Genomic DNA, 27,411 nt, shown 5'->3' with positions numbered 1-27,411 from the left:
AAAATCACATTCATTAGCATCACCACAATTATATCAGAAGTCTTTAAGTTCTGGGAAGCTGTCACATGAAAATTTTAATTCCTTCAAATAAAAATGGCAGTCCATGAAAAAATGACTAGGTCAACTAGCAACCTGAAGCAACTGTTGAAGTGCTTTTCCTCAGAAAACCATCACACAACGGTAACTAGCAGCAATTCTTTATGCATACTTCCCATTTAGTCTCTCAGAATGTAAAATGATTTGTTCTCAAAGGTGAGATAGAAGTCAGTAATTTGTACTGCTTCTTCAAGAACATTCTGAAGCAAAAATTGTCATTACATCACCATCACCACTGCAGTTGTGAAAATGTGGTGGTGAAGAGCGGCGTGACTACTCACACCCTAGGCGAGGCATGGCAGCTCTAACTGGTGTGAAGGCACCAGCAGTTTTGCTTTTAGAACCATCAGTTCAAATACACCATGAGAAAGGCAGATCATGTCCTAGTGTTATTATGTAAACAGTCTTGACATCATGAACTCCTTGAAAAGGTCTCAGAGACTCCCAGGGGTCACTGACTATACTTTGACAACAGCTGTTCTACATGAATTCTCCATGTTCTCACAAAGGCCACCTCCTGCTCAAATAATGCACCAGAATTTCTTCCTTTTCTCTCCTATGTTGTCAGTTTCCACTCTCTACAGTCATTCCCATCACATACATTACACTATTATCTATCCACTTTAAAAAGGTCCTCCTTTCCCATCTCTTCCCCCTCCAGCTCGGACCCCATTTCTCACCTCTCCTTGACAGCAAAACTCTCCAAAAGAGGGCCTGTATTATGTAGGAGAAGGTGCGGGGGGAGGAGGAGGAGGGCCATCCGTACATATGAATGAGAAGTGAAATCAGCACCTAGTCATTAATCAACCCTTCTGGAATTAAAAAGAAAAATAAACCCAGGCACCTGACATTACTAAAGGTTTTCTAATATACCAGCAGCATAATACAAACCTTTTTAAGAATTCTTTTTTAATTTACTCATTGCAGACAGTGTCTAGCCACCACATTGCATGCACCCTCTTATGATTTCAGACATCAAATATTAACACAAAGTGAGTAATGCAAAAAAGAAAGGGGGTTAATCAGACACCTTGAGAGAAAGAAAAAAATAACACTGATTCAATGGGAGCTACTAATGAGGCTTTTTGTTTTGGTAGATTAATTTGGGAGTCTGATGACTAAAAAGAAAATTTAAGCTTTCAGGTGACTGCTGTTGATTATTATTGAGTTGTTTTTTTTTTAATTAAAGAGATGGCTTTGCTTAATTCTATAGTTTATGAATTTCAGGTATTTATTTGAAATCTGTGTCCACCCTAGTAGTGTAGAAAACTTTCCTCATTAGCAAACAGAAAGATATCCTCTTATTGATTCCAGATTATATTTGACAGATGATGAGCATTTCAGACTATGAACTGCTGATGTTTAAATACATTACCCTAATACTCTTTAAGCATTGCCAATTGTAAACCTCATTAAGTCTCAGCATGTGGCTAAGGCCTGGATTTCATCGTGACAACCTCACAAAGTGAAAACAGGTATATAAAAATGATTGTATCATCAACAATTATTATATCCTCCTTCATCCTGTGAAGCATTTAAAGGCCGTATTTTTTGTTTTTCTTAGAAGGATAAATAACAAACATGGGAAAGGCAGAGGACACACTTTATTTCTATAGCCAAACATTTAAAATCTCTGGATTTCTTTTTTACCTTTCTCTGACACCCTTGTTACCCATGCCTCAAAACTGGTGAAAGTACATACCTATCAATATAAATGTATTTAGGCTAAATGATCCAGTCAAAAGACACAGGGTGACTGAATATATAAAAAGAACAAAACCCATCTATATGCTGCCTACAAGAGACTCACTTCTGACCTAAAGACAAATACAGACTAAAAATGAAGGGATGGAAAAAGATGTCCTACGCAACTGAAAGCGAAAAAAACTGGGGTAGCAATATGTATATTAGACAAAACAGACTTTAAAACAAAAACTGTAACAAGAGACAAAGAAGCACATTACACAATGACAAAAGGATCAATCAACAGGAAAGCTTAACAATTGTAAACATCTATACATTCAACACAGCAGCAACTAAATAAGTAAAGCAAATGTTAACACATAAGAGAGAAATGATAGTAATATAATAATAGTAGGAGACTTTAACACCCCACTTATATCAATGCACAGATCATTCAGACAGAAAATCACTAAGAAAAGAGTGGCTTTGAAAAAAACACATTAGACCAGATGAACATATAGATAAATACAGACCATTCAGTTGAAGAAGAGCTGACTTCTCATTCTTTTCAAAGGCAAATGGAACATTCCTCAAGAGAGATTATATCTTAGGACACAAAACAAGTCTCAATAAATTTAAGAAGACTGAAATTATATCAAGCACCTCTTCCAACCACAATATTATGAAACTAGAAATCTATCACAAGAAAAAAACTGGCAAAAAACACAACCAAGTGGAAACTAAATAACCAATCACTGAAGAAATCAAAGAGGAAACTGAAAAATACCTGGAAAGAAATGAAAACAGAAACACAATGGCTTAAAATCTTTGGGACACAGCAAAGGCAATCCTAAAAGGGAAATTTATAACAACAGAGGACTACCTTGAGAAACAAGAAATATATCAAACAATCTAACCCCTATCTAAAGGAACAAGAAAAAGGACAAAGCCCAAAGTGAGTAGAAAGAAGGAAATAATAAATATCAGAGTGAAAATAAATTGAGACTAAAAAAAAAAAAAAGACCCACAAAAGATCAATGAGACTAAGATAAACAAAATCAATAAACTGTTAGCCAGACTCATCAAGAGAGAGAGGACTCAAAATCAGGCATGAAAAAGAAATGACAACCAACACCACAGAAATACAAAGGATTATAAGAGACTACAACAAAAAAATTATATGCCAAGAAAACTAGACAACAGAGGAAATATGAGTAAATTCTGACAAACATACAATCTTCTAAGACTGACAGGAAGAAATAGAAAATCTGAACAGACTTATCACTAGTAATGAAATTGAATCAGTAATCAAAAACTTCCAACAAACAAAAGTTTATACCCAAATGGCTTCACAAGTGAATTCTACCAAACACTTAATGAAGAGTTAATACATATTCTTCTGAAACTATTACAAACAATTGAAGAGGAAGGCTGGCTTCCAAATTGATTCTACATAGCCAGCATCACTCTGACACCAGAACTAGACAGACACTACAAAAAAAGGAAATTATAGACCAATATCCTTGATGAACAGAGATGCAACAATCCTCAACAAAATATTAGCAAACCCAATTCACCAACACTAAAAAATTCATATGCCATGCTCCAGTGAGATTTATTCCAGGGATGCAAGGATGGTTTAATATCCACAAATCAATCAATGTGATACACCACATTTACAAAAAGGATATAAATCATAAGATCACCTCAATAGATGCAGAAAAAGCATTTGATAAAATTCAATATCCATTCATGATAAAAATTCTCAACAGAGTGGGCATAGAGGGAACATATTTCAACATAATAAAAGCCATACATGACAAACCCACAGCTAACATCATATTCAATAGTGAAGAGTTGAACACTTTTCCTCTAAGATCAGGGACAATCTAAGGATGCTCAACTCTGGCCACTTTTATTCAACATAGTACTGGAATTCCTAGCCAAAGCAATCAAACAAACAAAAGAAATAAACGACATCCAAATTGGTAAGGAAGAAATAAAATCGTAACTATATGCAGACGACCTAATACTATATAGAAAAACCCTAAAACCTCCACCAAATACTATTAGAACCAACTAATGAATTCAGTAAAGCTGTTAACAAAATTAACATACAGCAATCTGTTATACTTCTATATAGTAATAACAAACCAGCAGGAGAATTTAAGAAAACAACCTCATTTACAATTGCATCAAAAACAAAATAACAAATTAGTGTAATCAACGAGGTGAAAAACCTATACTCTAAAAACTATAAGGCACTGATGAAAGAAAATGAAGAAGACACAGTAATTGGAAAGATACTTCATGCTCACAGATTCAAAGAATTAATATTGTTAAAATGTCCATATAACCAAAGAAATCTACTCTTCAGTGCAATCCTAATCAAAATAGCAATAGTATTCTTCACAGAGCTAGAACAAATAATCCTGAAATTTGTATGGAACCACAAAAAAAAAAAAGAATAACCAAAGCAATCTTGAGAAAGAAAAACAAAGCTGGAGTTATTAAAATCCCTGGTTTAAAACTATACAACAAAGCTATAATAATCAAAACAGTATGGTACTAGAATAAAAATAGACATATAGATCAATGGAACAGAATAGAGAGCCCAGAAATAAACCCAACCTTATATGGTTAATTAACCTATGGCAAAGATGGCAAGAATATACTCTGGGGTAAAGCAGTCTTTTCAATAAATACTGCTGGGAAAACTAGACAGCTACTGGCAAAAGAGAGAAACTGGACTATTTTCTTGAACTAGAAACAAAAATTAAACTCAAAATGAATAAAAGACCTAAATGTAAGACTTGAAACCATAATACTCATAAAAGAAAATACACACAGTAAACTCTTAGACATTAGCCTTAGCAATACTCATCTGGATCTGTGTCTCCATGCAAGAAAAACAAAACCAGAAATAAGTGGGATTACATCAACTAAAAAGCTTTGCACAGTGAGGGAAACCATCCACAAAATAAAAAGGCAACCCACTAAGTGGGATTATTATATCCAAGGAGTTAATATTCAAAAAATATAAAGAACTCACACACTATCAAAAAGCCCCAAATGATCCAATTAAAAAACAAGCACGGGATCTAACAGATATTTTTCCAAAGAGAGACAGATGGCCAACAGATACATAAAAAGATGCTCCACATCACTTTTCATCAGGGAAATGCAAATCAAAACCACAAAAACAGTCAGAATGGTTAGCATCAAAATCATAGGAAATAACAAGTGTTGCCTAGCCTGTAGAGAAAAGGGAACCCTTGTGCACTTGGTGGGAATGTAAACTGGTCCAGCCACTATGGAAAAAATGTCATATGCAAGAAGATATTAATTCCAGTACTACATATTATAGAAAACTAGAAACCAAGTACCTCTGTAAGGACCTGATTTCATAAAGCATGCTGTACCAATCCAATATAAAATGATGAAGCTATTTAAAACTGTTAATACCAACAGCTCATGGAAATATTAGAATTGACTGACACAGTCTAAAACATTATAAAAGAGTTATAATTAAAAGGAATTCAAATTATGAAAAATATTGATACAAGTTAACAAATCACAGAAGATACTATTTTCTCTTTTATTTTGCTATCATTAATATACAACTACATGAGCAACATTGTGGTTACTAGATTCCCCCCATTATCAAGTCCCCACCACATACCCTATTACAGTCACTGTCCATTAGCTTAGTAAGATGCTATAGAGTCACTACTTGTCTTCTAGAAGATACTATTTAATTAAAATTGTCCGTGTCAAGATGAGGAAATTATGGCTAGTTATTTTCCCTTCTGAAACTGAGGTTTTCACAACTGAAAAAAAGTCAGGGAGCAACAGATTGAGACCATCTAAGATTTTCTCTGCCACAGTAAAATACTGAGATTTAAGATAATACATAATCTAAAAGAGAATGCAGAGGATTATGAGATTATGAAAGAAAAGGCAGCTGAGAACACGGGGAAGGCCAAGGCCTTGGAAGCCAGATGGGCCTGGGCACCCTTTGGCAGTCTTCGTTATGTCACCTGCAAAACCAGAAAACAAAGCCAGCATCTCAGTCTGTAACAGGCTTTTGAAAAAACACTTACATTATATATGTAAAATACATGTTATGTTGCTGCACCTACTGAACTTGAAGCTATTATTTTTGGAAAGTATATACAAAAAGAAATAGGAAAAGCATGTGTGTTAAGGTGAGGACTAAAAAGCAAAGTACCTTAGAAGGCATAACAATTATATAAATGAATGCCCATAAATGTATAAATTAGGAGCAAAATGTTCACTGAGTTACAAAATAAAAGACAAAAACTCCTGTAATGTTAAATTTAAATAGGCAATGTCATTATGAACTTCCGATTTTTTTACAGTATTATTTCTCAGCTTTTTTACAGTATTGTTTCCACGGAGAAGTCAGACAAGAAGTAACACCCTAGTAACAACAAGCCAGTGCCCAGTTCTTTGTTTCTAAGCATCATCACCAACTTAAAGCAACCAGGGCTTCTCAGAGAAAAGAGTGATGCCCAGGTCAGAGGCAGGAAAAATCCGAGGTGAGCCAGGGACACCCCCTAGCTTGAAGGGGCTCTCAAAACCACACTGGAGCACTTTGAGCATCTGAGATAGTAATAGCAACGGATTATAATACATTGAGTTTAAAATAAAGCAAGCCATGAACTTGTACTGATACAAAACATTGAAAAAGAAAGAAAAGAGGGCAGAGGTAAGAAAGCTTTTCTTTACCAAGAATGCTGAACAATGTATATGGGAGAAATGATAAAATTAGAAAAATCACCACTCTTTAGACACCAGTGCAATAACTGATTCAGGAAAGGATCACCTTGGATGCTGAAACTATTCTGGGAAAGGTTGCTGGGAAACAGGATATCCACGGGTTCTCAAAGTACCTTTTTTACTTTCTTGTAAAAAGTACTAATTACAGAATAAGAATGGTCCTTACACAATGGAAATAACCTAGTGGACACCATCTCAACCAAGCAATCAAAACTCAGCATCATCAATGCTGGGACAACAAGCCACCTGAGGAAATACAACAGGTGGTACAGAATCTCTCCTAACCTGCACCCAGAAGTTTAGTGTGAATCCTGGCATGAAAAAATAACCAGACATGTCCAGAAAGGGGACCCTCAACAAAACAACTGGCTTGGATTTTAAAAATCAATGTCATGAATAAAAAAACAATAAAAGGCAAGAGTCTACTCCAGATTAAAAGAGATACAATAACTGCATTATAAAACAAGAACTTTGGATCCTGGATTAAAAAAAGCAGTGGGCCATTTGAGTTGGGGGGCAGTGGAAATCTCCAGTATATTTGGCAAAGGACTGTATATTGGGTGATTTTTGACGTGACTGTTAATCCTTCTAAGTATGATAGTGGTATGGTGGTTATGTAGGAGAATGCTCTTACTATCAGAAGATCAATGCTGAAGTATCATGATGTCTGCAATTTATAGTTGAATGGTCCAGCCACAAAGGGAAATTATGTGTGTACATATATGTGTGTAGAAAGCATGTGTAGAAAGATGGAGCATAAAGGTGGCAAAAATGTTAATAGTCAATCTAGATGAAGGGTACACACTGGGCACTCACTATATTCATCTTTCTATTTTCCTGTAGTTTAAAATTTTTTTTAACTATCAAGTATGAAAAAATGGATCTTAAACCTCGAATCAAATCATTCTCATTGTATGTGAGTTTGGTCACACATCCCCTGAATCATAAGCATAGGGGATGTGGAAGTAACAAATTTTCCTCAAAAAAATGTTTGCTAGAAAGAGTCTATGTTCCATCCAGCTTTTGCTTCCATGGACGAGTGTGAAGTATTCCTCAATCTTCCAGGCACTCCCCCAGAGAGGCCCAGGGAAGGAATGAAGACCTGCTTGTGTGTTACATTTTCTGACCAAGCAAAGCATGCCACCCTCCATAGGGCAGAGAAGGGAGACCAAAGTAACCCATAGCTGCTGTCAGATCAAAGCCAGAAGGTGCAGTCCAGCCACTCTCGGGGCGCTGCATGGTGGCTCGCTGCCAGCTTCCTCCCCATCCCTCCCAGTCACAATAGGTCATTTCCATGCAAGATGGGACAACAGATGCATAAATAAGAAAAGGGAAGTACTGGTAAAACCTGAGAGCCCTTCACAGTACATCAAGATTTTACTTTGGTTGGATCCCAAACCAATCCATGTGAGAAAATCAGACACGTGACAATGGAGATAGCTCAGCACTAGAGACCATCCCCCCAGAATGGTAAGTAACTGAAATCTACCAAAGGGGGTACTGGCAAGCAGGAAGGGCAGAAGGCTGGTTTCAGATTATGTAGGGAAGGCTGGTTCTCGCAAATTAAACTTGGTTATTAAGGCACATGGGTGTTCATATTAGCAGGAGTTCAGGGATGCCAATTCTGCACTTGATGATTAAAGCCAATCACAAGCTAACAAAGCTTAGAAAAGACTCATTTTTAAAATGTGAAGAGAGAAGACTGATAAGGGAAAAGAATTACAAAGGCACTTTGCGAAGTGTCCTATTAAGTTTAGATGGTTTAGTTTATTCTAGCTTAGGTAGAATGCTTTTCTTGGAGATTTGGAAGGATCACCATAGTATTCTGCCTGTGAGATTCACAGCATTTAATCATATGTGATATTTCAAAAGAGGGAAAGATCATAGAAAAGTTATGTTCATAGAGCTACATTTTTAAATTTACTCATTACAGCTGCTCTGAAAAATACCCATATACATATACATGGGCACTCTAGTGTATATTCATACCACTTACCCACTACAATAATTCTGGGAAACTATAAATAGTTCTTTAAACTATGTCAAAAAATACACATACAGAATCCCCAAATGTGGTAAGAATACTGAGGGAAATATTAAGGGTATCACTTGTAAAATAATGTGTTAAATGTAATAGGTCAAGAAAATGCTCTGAAGAGATGGGAAGGTACACAGTGACTTCCTAATCATTAAAGCAACAGCAAACCCATTTCAAACAAAAAAAAAAATGAAATGAGAAGATTAAAAATAAACATACCCATCTTTGGTCTGATCCACCACACCACTTAAAAGTTCCACAGTCTTTGGATTAGGCTGGCTTTCCCCAAAAATGTTCAAATATCGAGTGACAAAGTCATTGGGAGACATGAAAAATTCACCATTTTTTTCAATGCTTGCATACTGTTTAGAGAAAAAGAGAAAAGGTATTTTATTCTCAAAGGTATATAATCATGAGATCAATATGTGAAAAAGCTGAAAATATTCAAAGGATAAAACATCAGATATGATGATATACTCTTCATAAGGACAGTTATTCCCCATCACCTGAAGAAAAAAACAGAAACATACTGTTTGCCAAGTTTTATATTTATACCACTGGTTCTCAGCTGGGAGCAGGTGAGCCTGACTGTTCAGCTTATGAACACCAATGTCCCCGAATAACCAAGCACAGTCTAGAACTAGCTCTCTCTGTGTTTTACCTGCCTTTCTGGAGTGGAGTTCTCAAGCTCTTCATCTCCTTCATTTGTGTTTTCTCTGTCGGAAACATGAGACATACTAACTGTGTCTGATGACAACTTTGACTGTCACAACTTGGAGGGCGAGAGATGCTACTGGTATCTCACTGGCAGAGGCCAGGAATGCTGCTAAACATTCACAACGTACACGGTGACCTCCATACGACAGAGTGATCCAGCCCAAATAGCGCTGAGATCGCGAAACCCTGCTTTTCAGAAATTTGGAGAGACAATGCATTTTTTTTAGTAGCATTATGAAAGCATGGATGTAAACAGCCTAGTTCTTTTGCCCCCATTCCTGCTTCAAGGGTATCAAAGATACAAGAAATGATGATAAGTTAAGCTGAAGAGCAAACTATTAACTGCTCAGCTACTTGTGGGGTTTTATGATGCAAGTATGAAATGCTGCTCTAGTTAGTGCCCTCTCCGCCCTAGAGCAGAAACGGTCAGTAAGCATTAGGCGGCATGCAATGGTTTTTCACACCATCCTCCCAGGTCTTGCCTTTAGCGTGATACATTCCAGATCATGTAAGTGGGTATGTGCTCATTCCTGTTCCGTGGAGCCCCTGGGGCTGTGGAAATGCTGAGAAACAGGACAGGCATTATATGGTATCCTATGGAGCAGGAGATCCTGGGTCTAGAATAGTGATTTGGGGTGGGGAGGGGAGGACTGTGAGCTACATGAAGAATAGGGCTGGATGGGTGACAGGGAAAACACTGGGGGCCACAGTGATGGGGGGCACACCGTGGAGTGAGGTTAATGATAGTGTCTCTGGTTCCTCTGTAACCCAGAGTTAAGCCCAATTAAAACCTATTTTAAAAACCACTTGTTATTTCTACATTTTAATTCCATTGCAGTTTAATAAACTCTTGTCTAGATCCTCATTAACAAGCTTTGGAGTTCCTTGGGCCTGGGCTGCCTGCCCCAAGCTCTGCTTCTGCCTCTTACACCTATATGACCTCAGGTTACCAAATGCTTTCTAGGCCTCTGGCTCCTCACCTGTAAAATGGGAACATTACCTGCTTCATAAGCCTGGTGCTAGAAATCAATGAATAATCTTGTCACATACTTAGCCCAATGCACCACATACAACACTTTATAAATGTTCTGTATTAATTGGTTTTTACTTAACATTTTTAGCACAGTGCAAAATAAAAGCTCAAAAGATGGCCCAATAATTTTACTATCCTCCAGTCAGCACTGAATCCAGCTTTTTAGAAACATAGAAGAAATATATTTTGATATTCCTAACTGAGGCAAAACAAGACTGAAATATAAAGGAAATATCACTGCTAATTACAGCAATCCTCTGATTTAGAATTAAACCTGTGTTTGCTTATAGTAGTAATTTATTATGAAACACAGTTTAAATCTTCTTCCACCAGGAGACACTCAAATTATTTCCAATTCTGGGAATTTTTAAATAAAGCTAGGTAACCAGCTTTGTATATAACATTTGCCCAAATTCCTGACAATTTTCAAAGGCTAGACTCCCAGCAGAGAAATTGCTGAGTCAAAGGAGAAGAACTTTAAGGCTCTCGATACTTATTATCACACTGCTCTCTGGAAAAGATTGTACCAATTTACACTCCCACCAACAGTGTGTATACATGCCCTTTTCCCTCTTTGTCCATCATATTTGTGCAAATATTTTTCCAGTTTGATATTTTTATATAATTGAGTTTGTAGACTTTTTTCCCCCTTGCAATTTCCTCCATTACTCCTAAGTTCAGAAACCAGTTTATCTCAGGACTAAATATTTACCCACATTTTTTCTTAGCTTTTTCTTTAAGTAGGTTTTCTTTTCACCTTTAAGTTTCCATACATTGCTACTTTATCTTTGTATGTGATTTGAGGTAAGGATCCTCCAACTTTGGTTTCTTCCACTTAATCTCCTGTTGGCTCCCGACCACAAATCAAATCATTCTCCCTTCTCCACTCTTTAGAGTGCCATGTTTACCACATACTAAATTATCACACCTGCACCATGGAAAGGGTTGGTTGGCAAACAAGCCCACTTCCAGTACCAGTTCTGATCAGCTGGCAATGGCTTCCCAGGGTTAAGATGTATTCCAAGGCTGCCTCCAAACTCCATGGGACAATGCCAGGATGGGCTCACAGTTCTTGTCATTACAGAAGCAGGAAATGTTTCAAGGACTATCCTTGTCAATTGACATGTCTACTCTTGCAAGATTACGTACATTGTCACAGTTATAACTAGAGGGATAGCTCTGTCAGAAGAGGCCTTTTTCTGCCTGTCTCTCTGTTGTATCCTCAAGTTCCCAGACTGCTGCTGCCTGGCAGACAGTGAAACATTCTCAGTAAATATTTGTCAAATGAAGGAAAGGTTAAAATTATTGTTTTACCTTGTCTAGCTCGGATTAACACATAGTCTACAGGCACACACCTGATCATCTACAATTGCTCTCTTACAACACTAAACTATGTTTTCTACCTTTATCTTGCATCTACCTACCACTTCAGCATTTTATTAAAAATAAAAATAATAATAATAAAGGGAGAAATGTGGGATCCACATAAAAATCAAGTATAAAAATCAAATGAATATTCATATTTGACCTGATTGTTTATAGTTAATAATGCATGATCAAAACCAAAAGTTTCTATGATGACTGCCCTTGTACTGTTCACCATGTAAGAACTCGTTCACCATGTAAGAACTTGTTTGTTATGCTTCAGAAAATTGGAGACTGATGAGAATTAGGCTTGAGATGGATTAATGATTGTGCATTGAGCATTGACTCCCCTATACAGAATTTTATTGTTGTTAACAACCATTTGATCAATAAATATGAGAGATGCCCTCTCAAAAAAAAAAAAAAGAATTATTGTTTTACTTCCCTTCTGAAAGTTTTCTTGGCTATGATCACTCTGTGATTGTCCCCAAATGACCTTAGAATCACTGTCTAGCTGCTGACCCCTAAAACAACTACATTGAAAACGCAAAGTAAAACTACAATGCAATACCACTACTCATACACACGAGAATTAAAAGGTAATACAAGTGTTGGCAAAAATGTGGAGCAAATGCAATTCTGACACACTGCTGTCATGAGAATAACTGGTGAACCACTGTAGAAAACTGCTTGGCAATATCTACTATAACCGAACATACACATAACCCACATAACCACAGATCCAGCAACTTCAATTCTAACTCTAACCTCTAATGTGTACACACACACACACACACACTAAAATGCTTTTGCATTTTAATGTCCACAGCAGCATTATTTTGAGTGGCAAAAAAAAAAGGGAAAATAACTCAAACATCACCAGTGGGATGTATAAATCAACTATAGTATAATCACACAATGGAATACAATACAGCAGTGAGCATAAACTAATACCAACTACGTACAACACTGTGGATGAATCTTACAAGCAGAGAAACATATGAATTTATATATAAGAATACTTATTATATGACTCCATTTATATGAAGTTGAAAGCCAGGCAAATCTAATATATAGTAATTAAAGTCAGACAAACGCGTCCTCTTGGAAGAGATGGGTAATGACCAAAAGGGACACCAAAAGGCTGCTGAGATGCTGGTTACCCAGGTGTGCTTACTCTGAAAACATTCATGGAGCTATACATTTATGATTTGTGCATTTCATTTATCCCTCAATAAAAGGTTTACCATTAAAAATCATTGAGGCATCTTATCTGCCTATTTTTTAGAGGTGATAAATTGTCTCTAAAATTTAAGAACATGTTCATCTGTTCTTGATTATCTATTTGGGGGTACAAACAGAAAACACCCCTGTTTTCTTCAGTTTGCAAAACCAGCTCCTCACTACGGATGGAGTGGTATGCCTTAGGATTAAAGGAAATCCATCAAAGGCTGCTCCTTAGACTGGTGCGAGAGGCAGACCATAATAAGAAGATGCTGACAAAGGCAGCCCGGCTGCCCTTCCAGCAGTGAAAAGTGGTCCCTGTCAGGGGAGTGGCCTCTACCCTAACAGCTACCACATCTTTAAAATGTCATTTAATCTTTCTCTGTGAACAGATTTTACAAGTGTCTTGGAGCCTCTCTCTCCCTTACAATTTTTGCAAGTTTTAATATGATTAGGCATATACTTAAGAAACAGGAAGGCTTTTAGGATTCCTTGCACAACCCAGTATTAACATGAACTGTGATGGTTAATTTTATGTGTCAACTTGACCGGCCAAGGGGTGCCCAGATTAAAGATGATTTCTGGGGGTGTCTGTGCAGGTGTTTCTGGATAAGACTGGCATTTGAATTGGTGGACTCAGTAAAGAAGACCGCCCTTCCAAAGTGGGGAGGCATCCTCCTATGTATTGAGGATCTGAATAACATAAAAAGTGGAAGGAAGGAGGAAGAATTCACCTCCTTTTTTTCCCACCCCATTGCTTGAACTGAGACGTATCTTCTCTGGCCCTTGGACTGAGATTTACATCACCAGCTCTCCTGGTTCTCAGGCCTTCAGACTTAGACAGTTACAGCACCATGTGTCCTGTCTCCAGCTTACAGACAGTAATCAAAGGACTTCCTGGCCTCAGTAATGGATGGCGTGAGCCAATTCCTCATAATAAATCTCATTAGATAGACAGATACAGAGCTAGAGATATCTCCTACTGCTATGCTTCTTTAGAGCACCCTAACTGATAAACTGTCACAATTAAGAACCACCACCACACCCAGGGAATAAAGTAGCAAACGGAAAGTGATCTGTCACTACACTGTATGCTCCGAGGGCAGGAATCCTATCTGGCCTGCTTAGCACTACTGGTTTAATAAATGTCTATAAACTGTGAACAAGCCATGTCAGAACCATAATCACACAGTTTGCCCATTTCTGTCACATATATTCACATCTGGAGCTACAGGGCAAATTCTCCTTGACTATTTCTCAACCACTAAGAAATGCTATGCACACCAGATCACTGCATTTGACCATTCTTTACTCTGCTTCCCTGTTACAGGAATACAATAAAATGTAACTAAGAATTTCAGTATGGATTGAGTATTTTACATTATTAAGGAATTACTATTAATTTTATTAGGTGCAAATAGTAGTATGGACACAAAGGAAATGGTTATTATTTGAAGCCGCATGCTAAATATTTAGGGTGCATTATGGTGATATCTAACTTATACTGAAATACTCACTAAGTATATATAGATATGAAAGTAATGTGACAAATGTTAATATAAATTAGGTGATGACTATTCACTACACTATTCTTGTTTTCTATATGTTTGTAAATTATAATAAAAAGGTAAAATATAAGAACCACAAATGGTCAATAAATCAATATATTGCTGTTGACTAAAGAAATGAAAACTTAAAATAAGTATTTCCAACTAAGGAGTCTGAAGAAAGGTTTTTTGTTGCTCCTCTATTGTCCTGACAATAATCAGAGTCAACATAATGTGGAAAGATGTAAACTTCCATCCTCCTCTCCAAAATACGTACTGATACAACATTCATGAAAGTCAGTCTGCCAAGAATCAAAAGGCTTAAATGTTGTAAACCCACTCTTTAATCCAACAACACCACTTCTATGAATTTATACCAAGGAAAGGCTGGCTATATGCAGAAATGTAGACTCAAGGGCATTCATTACAGCATTGTCATGACAGCAACGCAGAAAGGTGACTCAATATCCAGTAATAGGGAGTGGCTAGATAAATTAAGTAAAACACTCATAAGTAGGACTATCAGGCAACAATAAAAATACTATAGAAAGACATTCAAATATAGGAAAAGTTATTTGTAACATATTAGGTAAGGGAAAAAAATTGGATACCAAACATTACTTTTTCTCCTGTTAATGAAAAAAATTTATATAAATACACAGAGACAGAGAAACAGAGATAAATGGATATAACTATCTCTCTCTATGTATATATCTAGAGAATAATGTTGCAATCACATGTTACTTTTCTCTATATACTTCTGCTTTAAAATTTTCATCAATGAACATGAACTACTTTGTCATAAGAAAGAAGTTTTCCAAGAAAGGAATTAACTTTTTCCAATTTTGCCTACAAATTTTGAATATATATATTATGCTTTTGATGACACAGAATAGTTATAAAAACCCAAGTGCAACTAACTCACCGCGTGTTACTATTACCATGAGTAATATGGCCTATTTCCTGTGTCCAGGCCTTTTACCCAGTATTCCCATCTTCCATACCCTGCACTACAGGCATTCAGTTTCTTTGGGCTCTATACCTTGTTGGGTAAATGGAAGTTTTCAACCCAAATTTCTCACCTGGCCTCAATAGTGCTATGCATATAAAGGCCTGTTTGCACATCAATGTGATGTTTATGCCCTGGGGGCATGGGGTGAAGAGGAAGCACCCATTCTCTCCTCCACTCCATTCCTGGTACTTAATTGGTGAGGCATCTGCCAGTCACCAGGGACCCTCCCACATAGTTCCTCCCAGAGGAAGGGGCAAGGGGGAAGCAGAGCGCCAGCAGACGCTGGAGGGAAGGAGCTTGCTAGCAGAGCCCATCAAGAGAGAGCAGAGAGCACCACACCAGAGGAACGTGTGGAAGAGACACTGAGCCATTAGAAATAAAAAACCTTTCCCCAACCTCTCACCCACCCTCATTTTCCTTCTGAGATTCATAGCGAACTTGCTCAGAACAGGGAACCCCCTTCCTCCCAGAGCTATATACCTCTAAACAATATCCGTCACCTCTTTTGCCTTCCGTTGAGCAAATGGTTTCCTTCTCAATTTCCCCATCCTTATTACTGGCACCTTCCTGGACCCAGGCTATATATCCAGTGGTCATATTTACCCCTAGCTCTCTCTAATCCATTATAAAAGACCAGTCATTTTCGTCAAATAGTCCTTAAAAATGTCCTTAACTTGCCCATTCTCCATTTCCCCTGTTGCCACAATCTTAATCAAGTTACTAGGCCCTCACAGCAGTATTACATCCAAGGCTGCCTAACTCATGGCCTTGCTGTACCAATCAAATCTCAAACCTGTCCTCTCCTGCCACCGGAAAACTCAGAAAACCTTCAACAGCTTCCTACTGTTGAGCTGAAATGCCAAACTCTCAATTATCTTTCCAACTTTTCACACACACCCTGAAATCCTTGGCAGACTCCTTGGCACGGGTTAAACTTAAATAAATGTAAAGAATTAGCAAGAATCCTTCAACCTGGAGAAACTGCTCCCAAACCCATTTTCAGGCCCTCCCTCGAATGTGGTGCCCTTCTCCGGTTCCTGCCCATTCCAGAGGCTCCTCAGGTTTCCTTTCCAAGGAGCCCCCTCTGAGAACTCCCCACCATACGGGGTGCTCTCTTCTTCCATTTCCTTCCAGACAGGCGGGATCCTTGAATACACTGACCTGTCTTCCTTTGTATCTGCTGTTTGTCTGTAAATCTGGTCTCCTGTATGGAATCTGAACTCCTTTAAGACATGGTCATTGCTTATGCCTATTTTGCATATCCACTCACTAAAGTTTCACACTGTTTTAACTGTTTTATTTAAACTATAAGCACTCAATACACATCTGTTTAAATTAACATGAAGCAGCAGCAGAAGTATTGAGCAGACAAAAAATATAAGTCAACATTTAGGTTCAAAACAAATCTGACTACACTTAGATGTCAATTTCCACATCCAACAAAACATTATGTTACCTACCACTTATCATAAGAACAATCTGTATAAGAAAATGTAAACGCCTTAAGCTAGAAATATTTCCTCCCTACCAACCATTCCAGTACCACTGCCCAACCACCTATGCTCCAGGCCACCTTGCACACCTGGCACTCTTACAGTTCTTTGACTTGCACATGCTGTTTCATTTGCCTGGAATAGTCTTCCTTGCCCCTCATGACCCTCCTCTGCATTCTCCATCTGAAATATACTTAGCCATCTTCACACCCAACTCAAATATTACTACCTCTCTATAACTTTGATGACCCTCTCTGGGAAGATATAATTAGTCTCACATCATCTTCCTGTTAATTAATGCTATATAATGCTTATCAACTATATTATGGCTTTTTTTTTACACTTACACACACACACCACACAGATAGCTAAGGGCAGGAGCCATGATGTATCTTTATATCCCCAATACCTAACACTGTACTTAACATACAGTAAGCAACTCCAAAAAAATGAAAAAAAGTGGAATTGATTTTAACTCTTCTGAAAAACATAAAATATGCCAGAATTGGGCCCACTTTAGACTCCAGGTCTCCTCTTTCCTTACCTGTCTCAGTTCCACTGGCTCCCTCTGGTATCCACAGGTGCCAGCTCCCCTATGACTAGCACCTCTGGGCCAAGGGGTACAATGAAGCTTCTCTCCAGCTCCCTCAAACTACAGAAGAACCTCTCACTAGTTTCACAGAGAGAAGGCTGGGATATTTATTAGGAAGAAAGTTAGGGAACGGTCACAGAAAATCAGCAATTAGTCGGGTTCACAGAGTACTTACTGCTGACCCATACTTTAAACTCAAAAGCCCAGCCACTGTGGAGATGTGCCTGGGACAGCCCTCACGGTGCCACATTCCCTATTCTTCCCCCACCACAACGCCATCTGTGGTAGACGGTAAACAAGAGATCCTCAGCATTCTGAGCCAAGGTGGATTTGTGTCAGTAACAGACTGCCCAAGCCTGACAACATCACCTGAACCTTTGCCAGATCCACAAGCCCTTCCAAGAAACTGATCAGTTTTCTTCAGAGATGATTCCCCCCACATCATTCCCTCAGACTCTCAGTCACGCAGAACTCTTACTCAAAAGGCACAAAGTTCTAGTTATTGCCAGGGAAGAGAACACTTCCCTATCTGGTCCCAAAGATTCCACCCGAGCCCTCGGGCCCACTTACACAGAAACCCCACAAGTGGCTCTCCAGAACTCTGCATGGAATTCCCACTCTCCCTGGGGCTACCTGCCCAATCCAATTTGTCTCCAGTCTAGACTTGCCTGCTGCTGAGATGTGGCAGCTGGAAATGACATACTGTTCCAAAGTAGGATTTTAATCTAACTAACCTCACAAGCTGCTGTGAGGCCTCAAAAGGTGGACATAGCTTCTCCTGGAATCTTTCCACTGGATCAAATGGATCCAAATGGTCAGTAAGTATCCAAGATGCACCATCTATTGAGACACTCTAAGTTATTCCCATTTCCTATTAGAAGGATGCCTCCAACTTCTGCTGGTTTAGAGAAAAGAAGTAAATGGATGGGTCCTGAGTTCAAAGAATGACAATGACTTTACCAGTTCAAGTTAATGAGCTGTACCCATTTCTCTATGCTCTTTGATAATGCACTCTTGTGCTCTTCCTTAAGTGACCTGTCTTCCAGAATTATATCACTAGTTTTACAGTATAGACCTGCAGTACATGTACTAAAACATCTATGGTTCTCTCATACACATCTTATCCCAATCATGGTGAGCCCCTAAAATGCATAACAAAAGACACTAGCCTAGATGAGAAACACAGTGTTTCTGTTTTCTGGATTTTCATTATTCAGAAGCCTTTTCCACCTTACAATCTTCATACTGTACTATCCTTTCTGGGCTAAAAACAAATCTATAAGGAATGCTGGTTTCTTAAATACATAATTCAAAATTCTTTACAAATTTATCCTTTTCTCTTCCCCACATAAGTACTCACATTTTTTACCATTTTCTTTTGGACTCTGTCTCTCTTGTGTTTGCATTATTTAATTTCAAGAATTTACTAACTCAGTGTCTAATGCTTATCAGATGCTGGACACTTTCAGGTATTTTTGTTTCCTTGCATCTTTATAATTATTTGTAAGTTATTAAGAAAATGCTCAAGCATATACAAACTAGAGAAAGAAGTATATATAAAAAAACAAATAGTCTATTTCCCAATGTCAAAAATTATCATCATATTGCCAACTCATTTTTCCTACCTCATCAAAACTGGATTATATACAAGCAAATCTCAAACATCCCAATCTCATGTGTAAATACTTCAGTGTATATCTCTACGAAAAGAAGATTCTTTTTAGTTTCCATAATCAGAATACCACTATCCAGTTTAAAAGTCAATTAACAATTTCTAAATATCAAATAAGCCTGTCAGTGCTCAAGTTCCCTGATCTCTCAAAATTTTAATAGAATATTTTGATAATGAAAATGATGCTTACAGAATTAATAACTTTCTAAGCCATATATTTGGTACACAGCAATAGAACAGTAAGTTTCTTATTTGAAGGCTTGGTCCTCTTTATGCACAGCACAGTTGCCTTTTTATCATGGTTAGAAAAGGCCCACATATATACTTTTTACATTGTCTTCACAAAAGTGGCCTTTTCTTTGAGTACTTTAATTCCAGTTGACTAATATTAAAAATGATTCAGTGTTGAGGACGTGAGGTAGACTTTTACTGGAGTGTTAATCATTCATTGACCAATGTCAGAAAGTAGGTGAAAGCATAAGAAACGAAGGACATAAACTTGTATGGGATGTGCTGTTAACTACTATCTACCGTAACTCATACCGAAGCCTCCTCACTGGGCACCAAGGTGTACTACAATGATGTCAATAATGGTAACAACAGCAGCAATGATGGACTTCTACCAAGAAGAGATGAGGACAGTCCCCTCTGAATGAAGGAAGGATTAATGAAATGTTTACAAACAGCTTTAAACTTCTCAGGAAAAAAAGCATTATCATCAAATTGCACAGGACTATCTGGGTAAAGTAAATGGGCTACAAGACTAAATCCACCAGCAACTCCCTTTCAGTAACTGACACCACGTGAGATAAAAGAAACTAAAATGTAAACCAGGCTGCTATCACAAACAATCTCCTACAAGTTTCTGATACATTTTCAAAAACATATGTAATTGTAAAGGAACGCTATCCTAAGACTTAAGTGGAGATACTTGGGAGGAATTTTAACAGATACAACAATGAAATAAAAGCTGCTTAAAAATAATCTTTAAAAGGTAGAGAAAACAAATCAAACAAGAAATAAAATAGATTCCTTTATACCAACCTTCAAAAATATTGTTCTAAGCTCAGCTGGATCTGCTCTCTTCGTTAAAGCCACCTATAAATAAACATAAAGATGTTTATGTTATTAGAACAAAGCTGAGAAATCAAACTAGCAGACTGAAAGAAAATAAACTCCAGGTTAGAAATTAGTAGATTTCATTTTTACACTTAAAGCACCAACTTTCCCCAGTGCTTAAACTATCCCTGGACTTTAAATTAGACTCAGAACATTCTGTATGCAACAATCAGTAAAGCCCCTAATATGCAGTGTTTAATATATATCACTTTTCTCAAAGGGAAGAAGAAAAAAAAGTTGAAGCAAATTTGTAACCCACCAGGCATTTTTAAACTATACTCAAGTGCCCCATGCCTTCTCATAGGGGAATATTAAATATTAAAGTATAAGTTGTTTGTTAACTCTACCAGAGAACATAGTTATTAAAGAAGTTAGTAAACAAGGCAAATCATATTAACCAATAGAAAAGAATTATTTCCCATAGTTTCACCATTTACATCTATCTGGGCATGCCAAAGTCCCTCCTCTCCCTGACTTTTAATTTAAGAAATTAGAAGTCTCCAAAGGTATGACTATTATTCTCCACATTTTAGAAATACAAGGGGCTATGGTTACCTTTCAAGAGCAAAATCTGATGGATTAACTCAGAATAGGTGTTGTGCTTAATTCTTCAGCCCACAAGGTCCAAAAACATCATTGGGGAAAAAGCAAGTCAAACTTGAACATGGCTGCCCCAGGCCAACACAAAAGAGTCCTTATGTGAAACCAAACAGTGGGCTTATTCAGAGTCCCATCACCCAATCCTGCTGGCAAAAACCGTCATGAGACTGAATGCTCACCAAGACCAGCGTCACCCCATGATACAGCCAAGGAGGGGGTTCCTGGAACCACCCCAATACTGGAGCCATGTCACTATCCATGGGGAGGTTTATGCAAATTGTTTTAAATTCCTTCTGTGTGTTTGCAAAGGCTCTTCTGAGATCTTTGGACAATGTGTTCTCTGTCTCTGAATATGTAACTAACTACATTTCTTGGCCCACCACTGTCAGGAATAATTTTATTAACTAATCACTGTAATGGGAGAAGTAGATTTTCTGAAACTAGTTATTGGTCATCTTGTTTCCCATAGCAAGACTGATAACTCTTTTAATGTCAGCTGAGTACTTGTAACCACCAGCGCTATTTTTATCCATAAGAATTTGGAATCTTTTAAAAATACTGAATTAAGTAGTGTTCTTTGCTGTTCAACTTAGGGGGAAAAAATAGGCTCCTAACCAACCTAAGATTGATGACAGTACTGACCTAAACTTTTCAAGAGAAGATTCCCTCCTTTCAGGGATATACTCTGAGAATAGGAGGTAGGATAAACAATGCCTCCATCCTCTTCTTTAAGAGCAGGGAAATTCCCTCTGAGCTCCCCATCTCAAAACAGCCCATAAGTAATATTAAAAGGCATATGGTAACCCCAGGTTCTTAGTAGGGTTTCCTTTTAAAAGCAAAGGTAAGTTTCCACAGAGTAAACTATTCTTGTTCTATCTGAATACCACATGCTTTAAAATATAATTAATTCACTATGCCACACACTTCAGAAAGTCTTCCCTGGTCAATACTATTTTAGAGTGAACTTCTCCTGCCCTAAATTCCCAAAGATTCTTCTACTTATTAATCCCAAAATGTACACTCTGTGCTTGCCACCAGGACTACACTTCTGTGAGAAAAAAACCCAAAGCTTTCACTTTGTAACTTTTCCAGGATCTGGAGTACAGAAGAAAATGATCCATTTAGGAAGGAAATGAAGATTAGAACAGAAATAAATGAGAGAGAGACTAAAAAGGCAATAGAGAAGATCAATGCAACTAAGAGCTGGCTCTTGGAAAAGATAAACAAAATTGTCAAGTCTTTAGCTAGATTCACCAAGAAAAAGAGAGAGGATGAAAATAAAGTCAGAAATGAAAGAGGAGATGTTGCAACTGATGTAACAAAAATACAAAGGATCATGAGAGATTACTAAGAAAAACTGTATCCCCACAATGTGAGCAACCTACAAGAAATGGATAAATTCCTAGAAATATACAAAACATACACCCTACTAAGATTGAATCATGATAAAACAGAACAAACCAATTACTGGTTAAAAGATTCAATCAGTAATCAAAAACCTCCCTAAAACAAAAGTCCAGGACCAGACAGCCTGGAAAGTGAATTCTACCAAACACTTGGGAAGAATTAATACCAATTCTTCTGAAACTCCTAAAAATTAGAAGAGGAGGGAACTCTTTGAAACTCATTTTATGAGGCCAGCATTATGCTGACCCCAACACCTGACATGGAGACCACAAAAAAGAAAATTATAAGCCAATATCCCCAATAACAGCAGATGCAAAATCCTCAACAAAATATTAGCAAACCCAACTCAACAATATATTAAAAGGATCATACACCATGACCCAGTGGGACTTATTCTAGGGATGCAAGGATGGTTCAACATCCACTGATCAGTCAACATCATAGACCACATTAAAAAAAGGATACAAATGATGATCATCTCAATAGATGCAGAAAAAGCATTTGACAAAATTCAACATGATTCATAATAAAAACTCTCAACAAAGGGGATATAAAGGAAAGGTACCTCAAGTTAATGTAGGCCATATATTACAAACCCATAAACTAACATCATACTCATCAATGGAAAGCTGTAAACCTTTCTTCTAAGATCAGAAAATAGACAAGGATGTTCACTCTTACCACTTCTGTTCAACATCATATTGGAAGTCCTAGCCAGAGCAAAAAGGCATCCAAACTGGATAGGAAGAAGTAAACTATCATATTTGCAGATGACATCATACTATATATTTAAAAACCCTAAAGCCCCCACCAAACAACTATTAGAATAAATGAATTTAGTGAGGTTGCAGATACAAAACCAATACACCAAAATGTATTGCATTTCTAAATACTAAAAACAAGTTATCAGAAAGAGAAACAAAGAAAACAATCCCTTTACAATTGCATTATAAAGAATAAAGTAACTAGACATAAATTTAAGCAAGGTGAAAGACATTTATATTGAAACTATAGGATATTAATGAAAGATACTAAAGAAAACAAAAATAAACTATATTGAAACTATAGGACATCAATGAAAGATACTAAAGAAAACAAAAATAAATGGAAAGATATGGTCATGGATTAGGATATTAAAATGTCCATACCACCCAAAGCAATTTACAGATTCACTGCAATCCTTATCAAAATGCCAATATTTTTTTCTCACAGAGCTAGATCAAATAATCCTAAAATTTGTTTGGAACCACAAAACCCAGAATAGCCAAAGTAATCTTAAGAAAGAAGAACAAAGCTGGAGATATTAAAATCCTGGCTTCAAATTATATCACAAAGCTATAATAATTCAAACAGTATGGTAGTGGCATAAATACAGACACACAGATCAATGGAATAGAGTAGAGAGCCCACAAATAAGCCCACACATATAAGGAGCCAAGAATTTTAAATGGGGCAAGGACAGACCCCTCAATAAATGGTGTTGGTAAAACTGCACAGTACATGCAAAAACTTAAACTCAACCACTGTCTCACACCATACACAAAAGTTACCTCAAAATGGATTAAAGACTAGAACATATAACTGAAACCATAGAACTCCTAAAAGAAAATATAGCCACTAAGCTTCCTAACATTGCTTACTGATTTTTAAAAAATCTAACTTCAAAGGCAAGGGAAACAAAAGCAAACAAATGAGACAAAATCAAATTAAAAAGCTTTTACACAGCAAAGGAAACCATCAACAGAAAGAAAAGGCAACCTACTGAATGGAAGAAAATATTTGCAAATCATATATCTGATAACGGTTACTAATCCAAAATATATAAAGAACTCATACAACTCACTAACAGAAAAACAACCCAGTTAAAAATTGGGCAGAAGACCTGAGTAAACATTTTATCAAAGAAAGCATACAGATGGCCAACAGGTATATGAAATGATGCTCAATATCATTAATCATCAGGGAAATGCAAATCAAAACCAGAAAATATAACCTCACACTTCTGAGAACGGCTATTATTGAAATGGGAAGAAATAACAAGTGTTGGTAAGGATATGGAGAAAAGGGAAGTCTTAAAAACTGTTGGTGGGATTTCTTTTTTTTTTTTAATTAAGGTATCATTGATATACTACCTTATGAAGGTTTTACATGAGCAACATTGTGGTTTCAACATTCACCCATATTATCAAGTCCCCTCCACACTCCATTGCAATCACTGTCCATCAGCATAGTAAGATGCTGTAAAGTCATTACTTGTCATCTCTGAACTATACTACCTTCCCTGTGACCTACCCATATTGTGTGTGCTAATTATAATGCCCCTTAATCCCCTTCTCCATCCTTCCCAACCCACCTTCCTCAAGTCCTTCCCTTTGGTAACTGTTAGTCCCCTCTTAGAGTCGGTGAGTCTGCTGCTGCTTTGTTTCTTCAGTTTTGCTTTGTTGTTATACTCCACAAATGAGTGAAATCATTTGATACTTGTCTGTCTCTGCCTGTCTTATTTCACTAAGCATAATACCCTCTAGCTCCATCCACATTGTTGCAAATGGTAGGATGTTTTCTTTTTATGGCTGAATAATATTCCATTGTGTATATGTACCACATCTTCTTTATCCATTCATCTGCTGATGGACACTTAAGGTGCTTCCATGTTTTGGCTATTGTAAATAGTGCTGTGATAAACATGGGGGTGCATATGTCTTTTTGAATCAGGGATGTTTTCTTTGGGCAAATTCCTAGGAGTGGAATTCCCAGGTCAAATGGTATTTCTATTTTTAGTTTCTTGAGGAACCTCCATATTGCTTTCCACAATGGTAGAATTAATTTATATTCCCATGAACAGTGTAGGAGGGATCCCCTTTCTCCGCATTCTCACCAGCATTTGTTGTTCCTTGTCTTTTGGATGCTGGCCATCCTAACTGATGTGAGGCAATATCTCATTGTGGTTTTAATTTGCATTTCCCTGATGATTAGTGATGTGGAGCATCTTTTCATGTGCCTGTTGGCCATTTGAATTTCTTATTTGGGGAGGTGTCTGTTCAGCCACCCATTTTTTTAATCAGGTTATTTGGTTTTGGGTGTTGATTGTATGAGTTCTTTATATATTTTGGATGTTAACCCCTTATCAGATAAGTTGTTTACAAATATATTCTCCCATACTGTAGGAAGCCTTTTTTGTTCTAATAATGGTGTCCTTTGCTGTACAGAAGATTTTTAGTTTGATGTAGTCTCACTTGTTCATTTTTGCTTTTGTTCTCCCTGCCTGATGAGATGTGTTAAGGAGTAAGTTGTTTATGTTTATATTCAAGAGATTTTTGCCTTTGCCTATGTTTTCTTCTATGAGTTTTAGGGTTTCATGACTTACATTCAGTTCTTTGATCTACTTTGAGCTTATTTTTTTGTATGGGGTTAGACAATAATCCAGTTTCATTCTCTTACATGTAGCCAACACCAGTTGTTGAAGAGACTGTCATTTCCCCACTGTATATCCATGGCTCCTTTATCATTTTTAATTGGCTGTATATGTGTGGTTTATATCTGGGCTCTCTATTCTGTTCCATTGATGTATGGGTCTGTTCTTATGCCAGTACTAAATTGTTTTGATAACTGTGGCTGTGTAGTAGAGCTTGAAGTTAGGGAGTGTAATCTCCCCAGCTTTGCTCTTCCTTCTCAGGATTGCTTTGACTATTTGGGGTCTTTTGTTGTTCCATATGAATTTTAGAACTCTTTGTTCTTGTTTGTTGAAGAGTGTCATTGGTATTTTAATAGGGATTGCATTGAATCTGTAGATTGCTTTGGGAAGGATGTCCATTTTGACAATATTAATTCTTCCTATCCATGAGCACGGGATGTATTTCCATTTATTGGTGTATTCTTTAATTTCTATCATGAGGGTCTTGTAGTTTTCAGGGTATACGTCTTTCACCTCCTTGGCTAGGTTTATTCCTAAGTAATTTATTCTTTGTGATGCAGTTGTAAATGGAGTTATTTTCCTGATTTCTCTTTCTGCTAGATTATCACTAGTATATAGGAATGCAACAGATTTCTTTGTATTAATTTTGTATTCTGCAACTTTGCTGAACTCAGTTATTAGTTCTAATAGTTTTGGGGTGGTTTCTTTAGGGTTTTTTATGTACAATATTATATCATCTGAAAACAGTGACAGTTTAACTTCTTCCTTACCAATCTGTAAGCCTTTCATTTATTTGTGTTGTCTGATTGTCATGGCTAGGACCTCCAATACTATGTTCAATAATGTTTGTGAGATTTCAAATTAGTACAACTACTATGGAAAGAAGTATGAAGTTTCCTTAAAAAATTATAAATTGATCTACCCCATGATACAGCAATTCCAATCCTGTGAACATACCTAAAGAAAATGAAAATAGTAACTGGAAAAGAAATCTGTACACCATGTTCACAGCAGCATTATTCACAATAGCCAAGATATGAAAATAACCTAAGTGTCCATAATTGGATGAATGCATAAGGAAACTGTGATGTGTACACACACACACACACACACACACACACACACACTGGAATTTATTCAGCCATAAAAAAAGAATGAAATCTTGTCATTTGCAACAACATGGGTGGAACTTGAGGGCATAATACTAAGTGAAAAAAGAGAATACAAACATGGTATCATCTCTTATATGTGGAATAAAAAAATACTCAGAGAACAAATTGGTGGTTTGGTGGTCATCAGTGGGAAGGGATGGAGAATGGGTTAAGAGGGGTATATACTTACTTAAAAAGCAGGAATTATTCACCAGGTTGCCAATACTTAGCATGATACCTGGCATATAGTTATGCTTAATCATTAATATCAATTAATTAAATATGAAATACTAAATGAATTACTGAATTCTATTTAAAAAAATTTAGTGACCTAACTCTTTGAAATCATATCATTTAATGTATATAAACACTTCATAGTTTTTAAAGCATGACTATTGTTTCACTGGCCCCTCACAGCAAATCAGAGACTTGGAGAGCATATTAACT

The 27,411-nt window shown here is 37.0% G+C and overlaps 1 protein-coding gene across 4 annotated transcripts in view; it reads right to left on the bottom strand.

Moving 5' to 3' along the window:
* Positions 1–27,411, bottom strand: part of SLC25A13 (solute carrier family 25 member 13) — a 177,108-nt gene that overhangs the window by 126,610 nt on the left and 23,087 nt on the right. For 2 of the 4 annotated variants that reach the window (XM_017676680.3, XM_017676681.3), the window contains exons 2-3: positions 20,320–20,373; positions 8,840–8,982 (exon numbers count right to left, since the gene is read on the bottom strand). In XM_017676680.3, coding sequence (XP_017532169.2) covers positions 8,840–8,982; positions 20,320–20,373 — 197 coding nt within the window. Of the gene's footprint in view, positions 1–8,839; positions 8,983–20,319; positions 20,374–20,949; positions 21,014–27,411 lie in introns of those variants that run through there. The other 2 variants (XM_017676682.3, XM_073238804.1) reach the window with 2 other exon arrangements.

The sequence above is a fragment of the Manis javanica genome, chromosome 6, assembly GCF_040802235.1.
Source record: "Manis javanica isolate MJ-LG chromosome 6, MJ_LKY, whole genome shotgun sequence".
In the NCBI taxonomy this organism is placed as follows: Eukaryota; Metazoa; Chordata; class Mammalia; order Pholidota; family Manidae; genus Manis; species Manis javanica.
The sequence above is the reverse complement of the archived record's forward strand: the minus strand, read 5'-3'. Positions and strand labels throughout refer to the sequence as shown.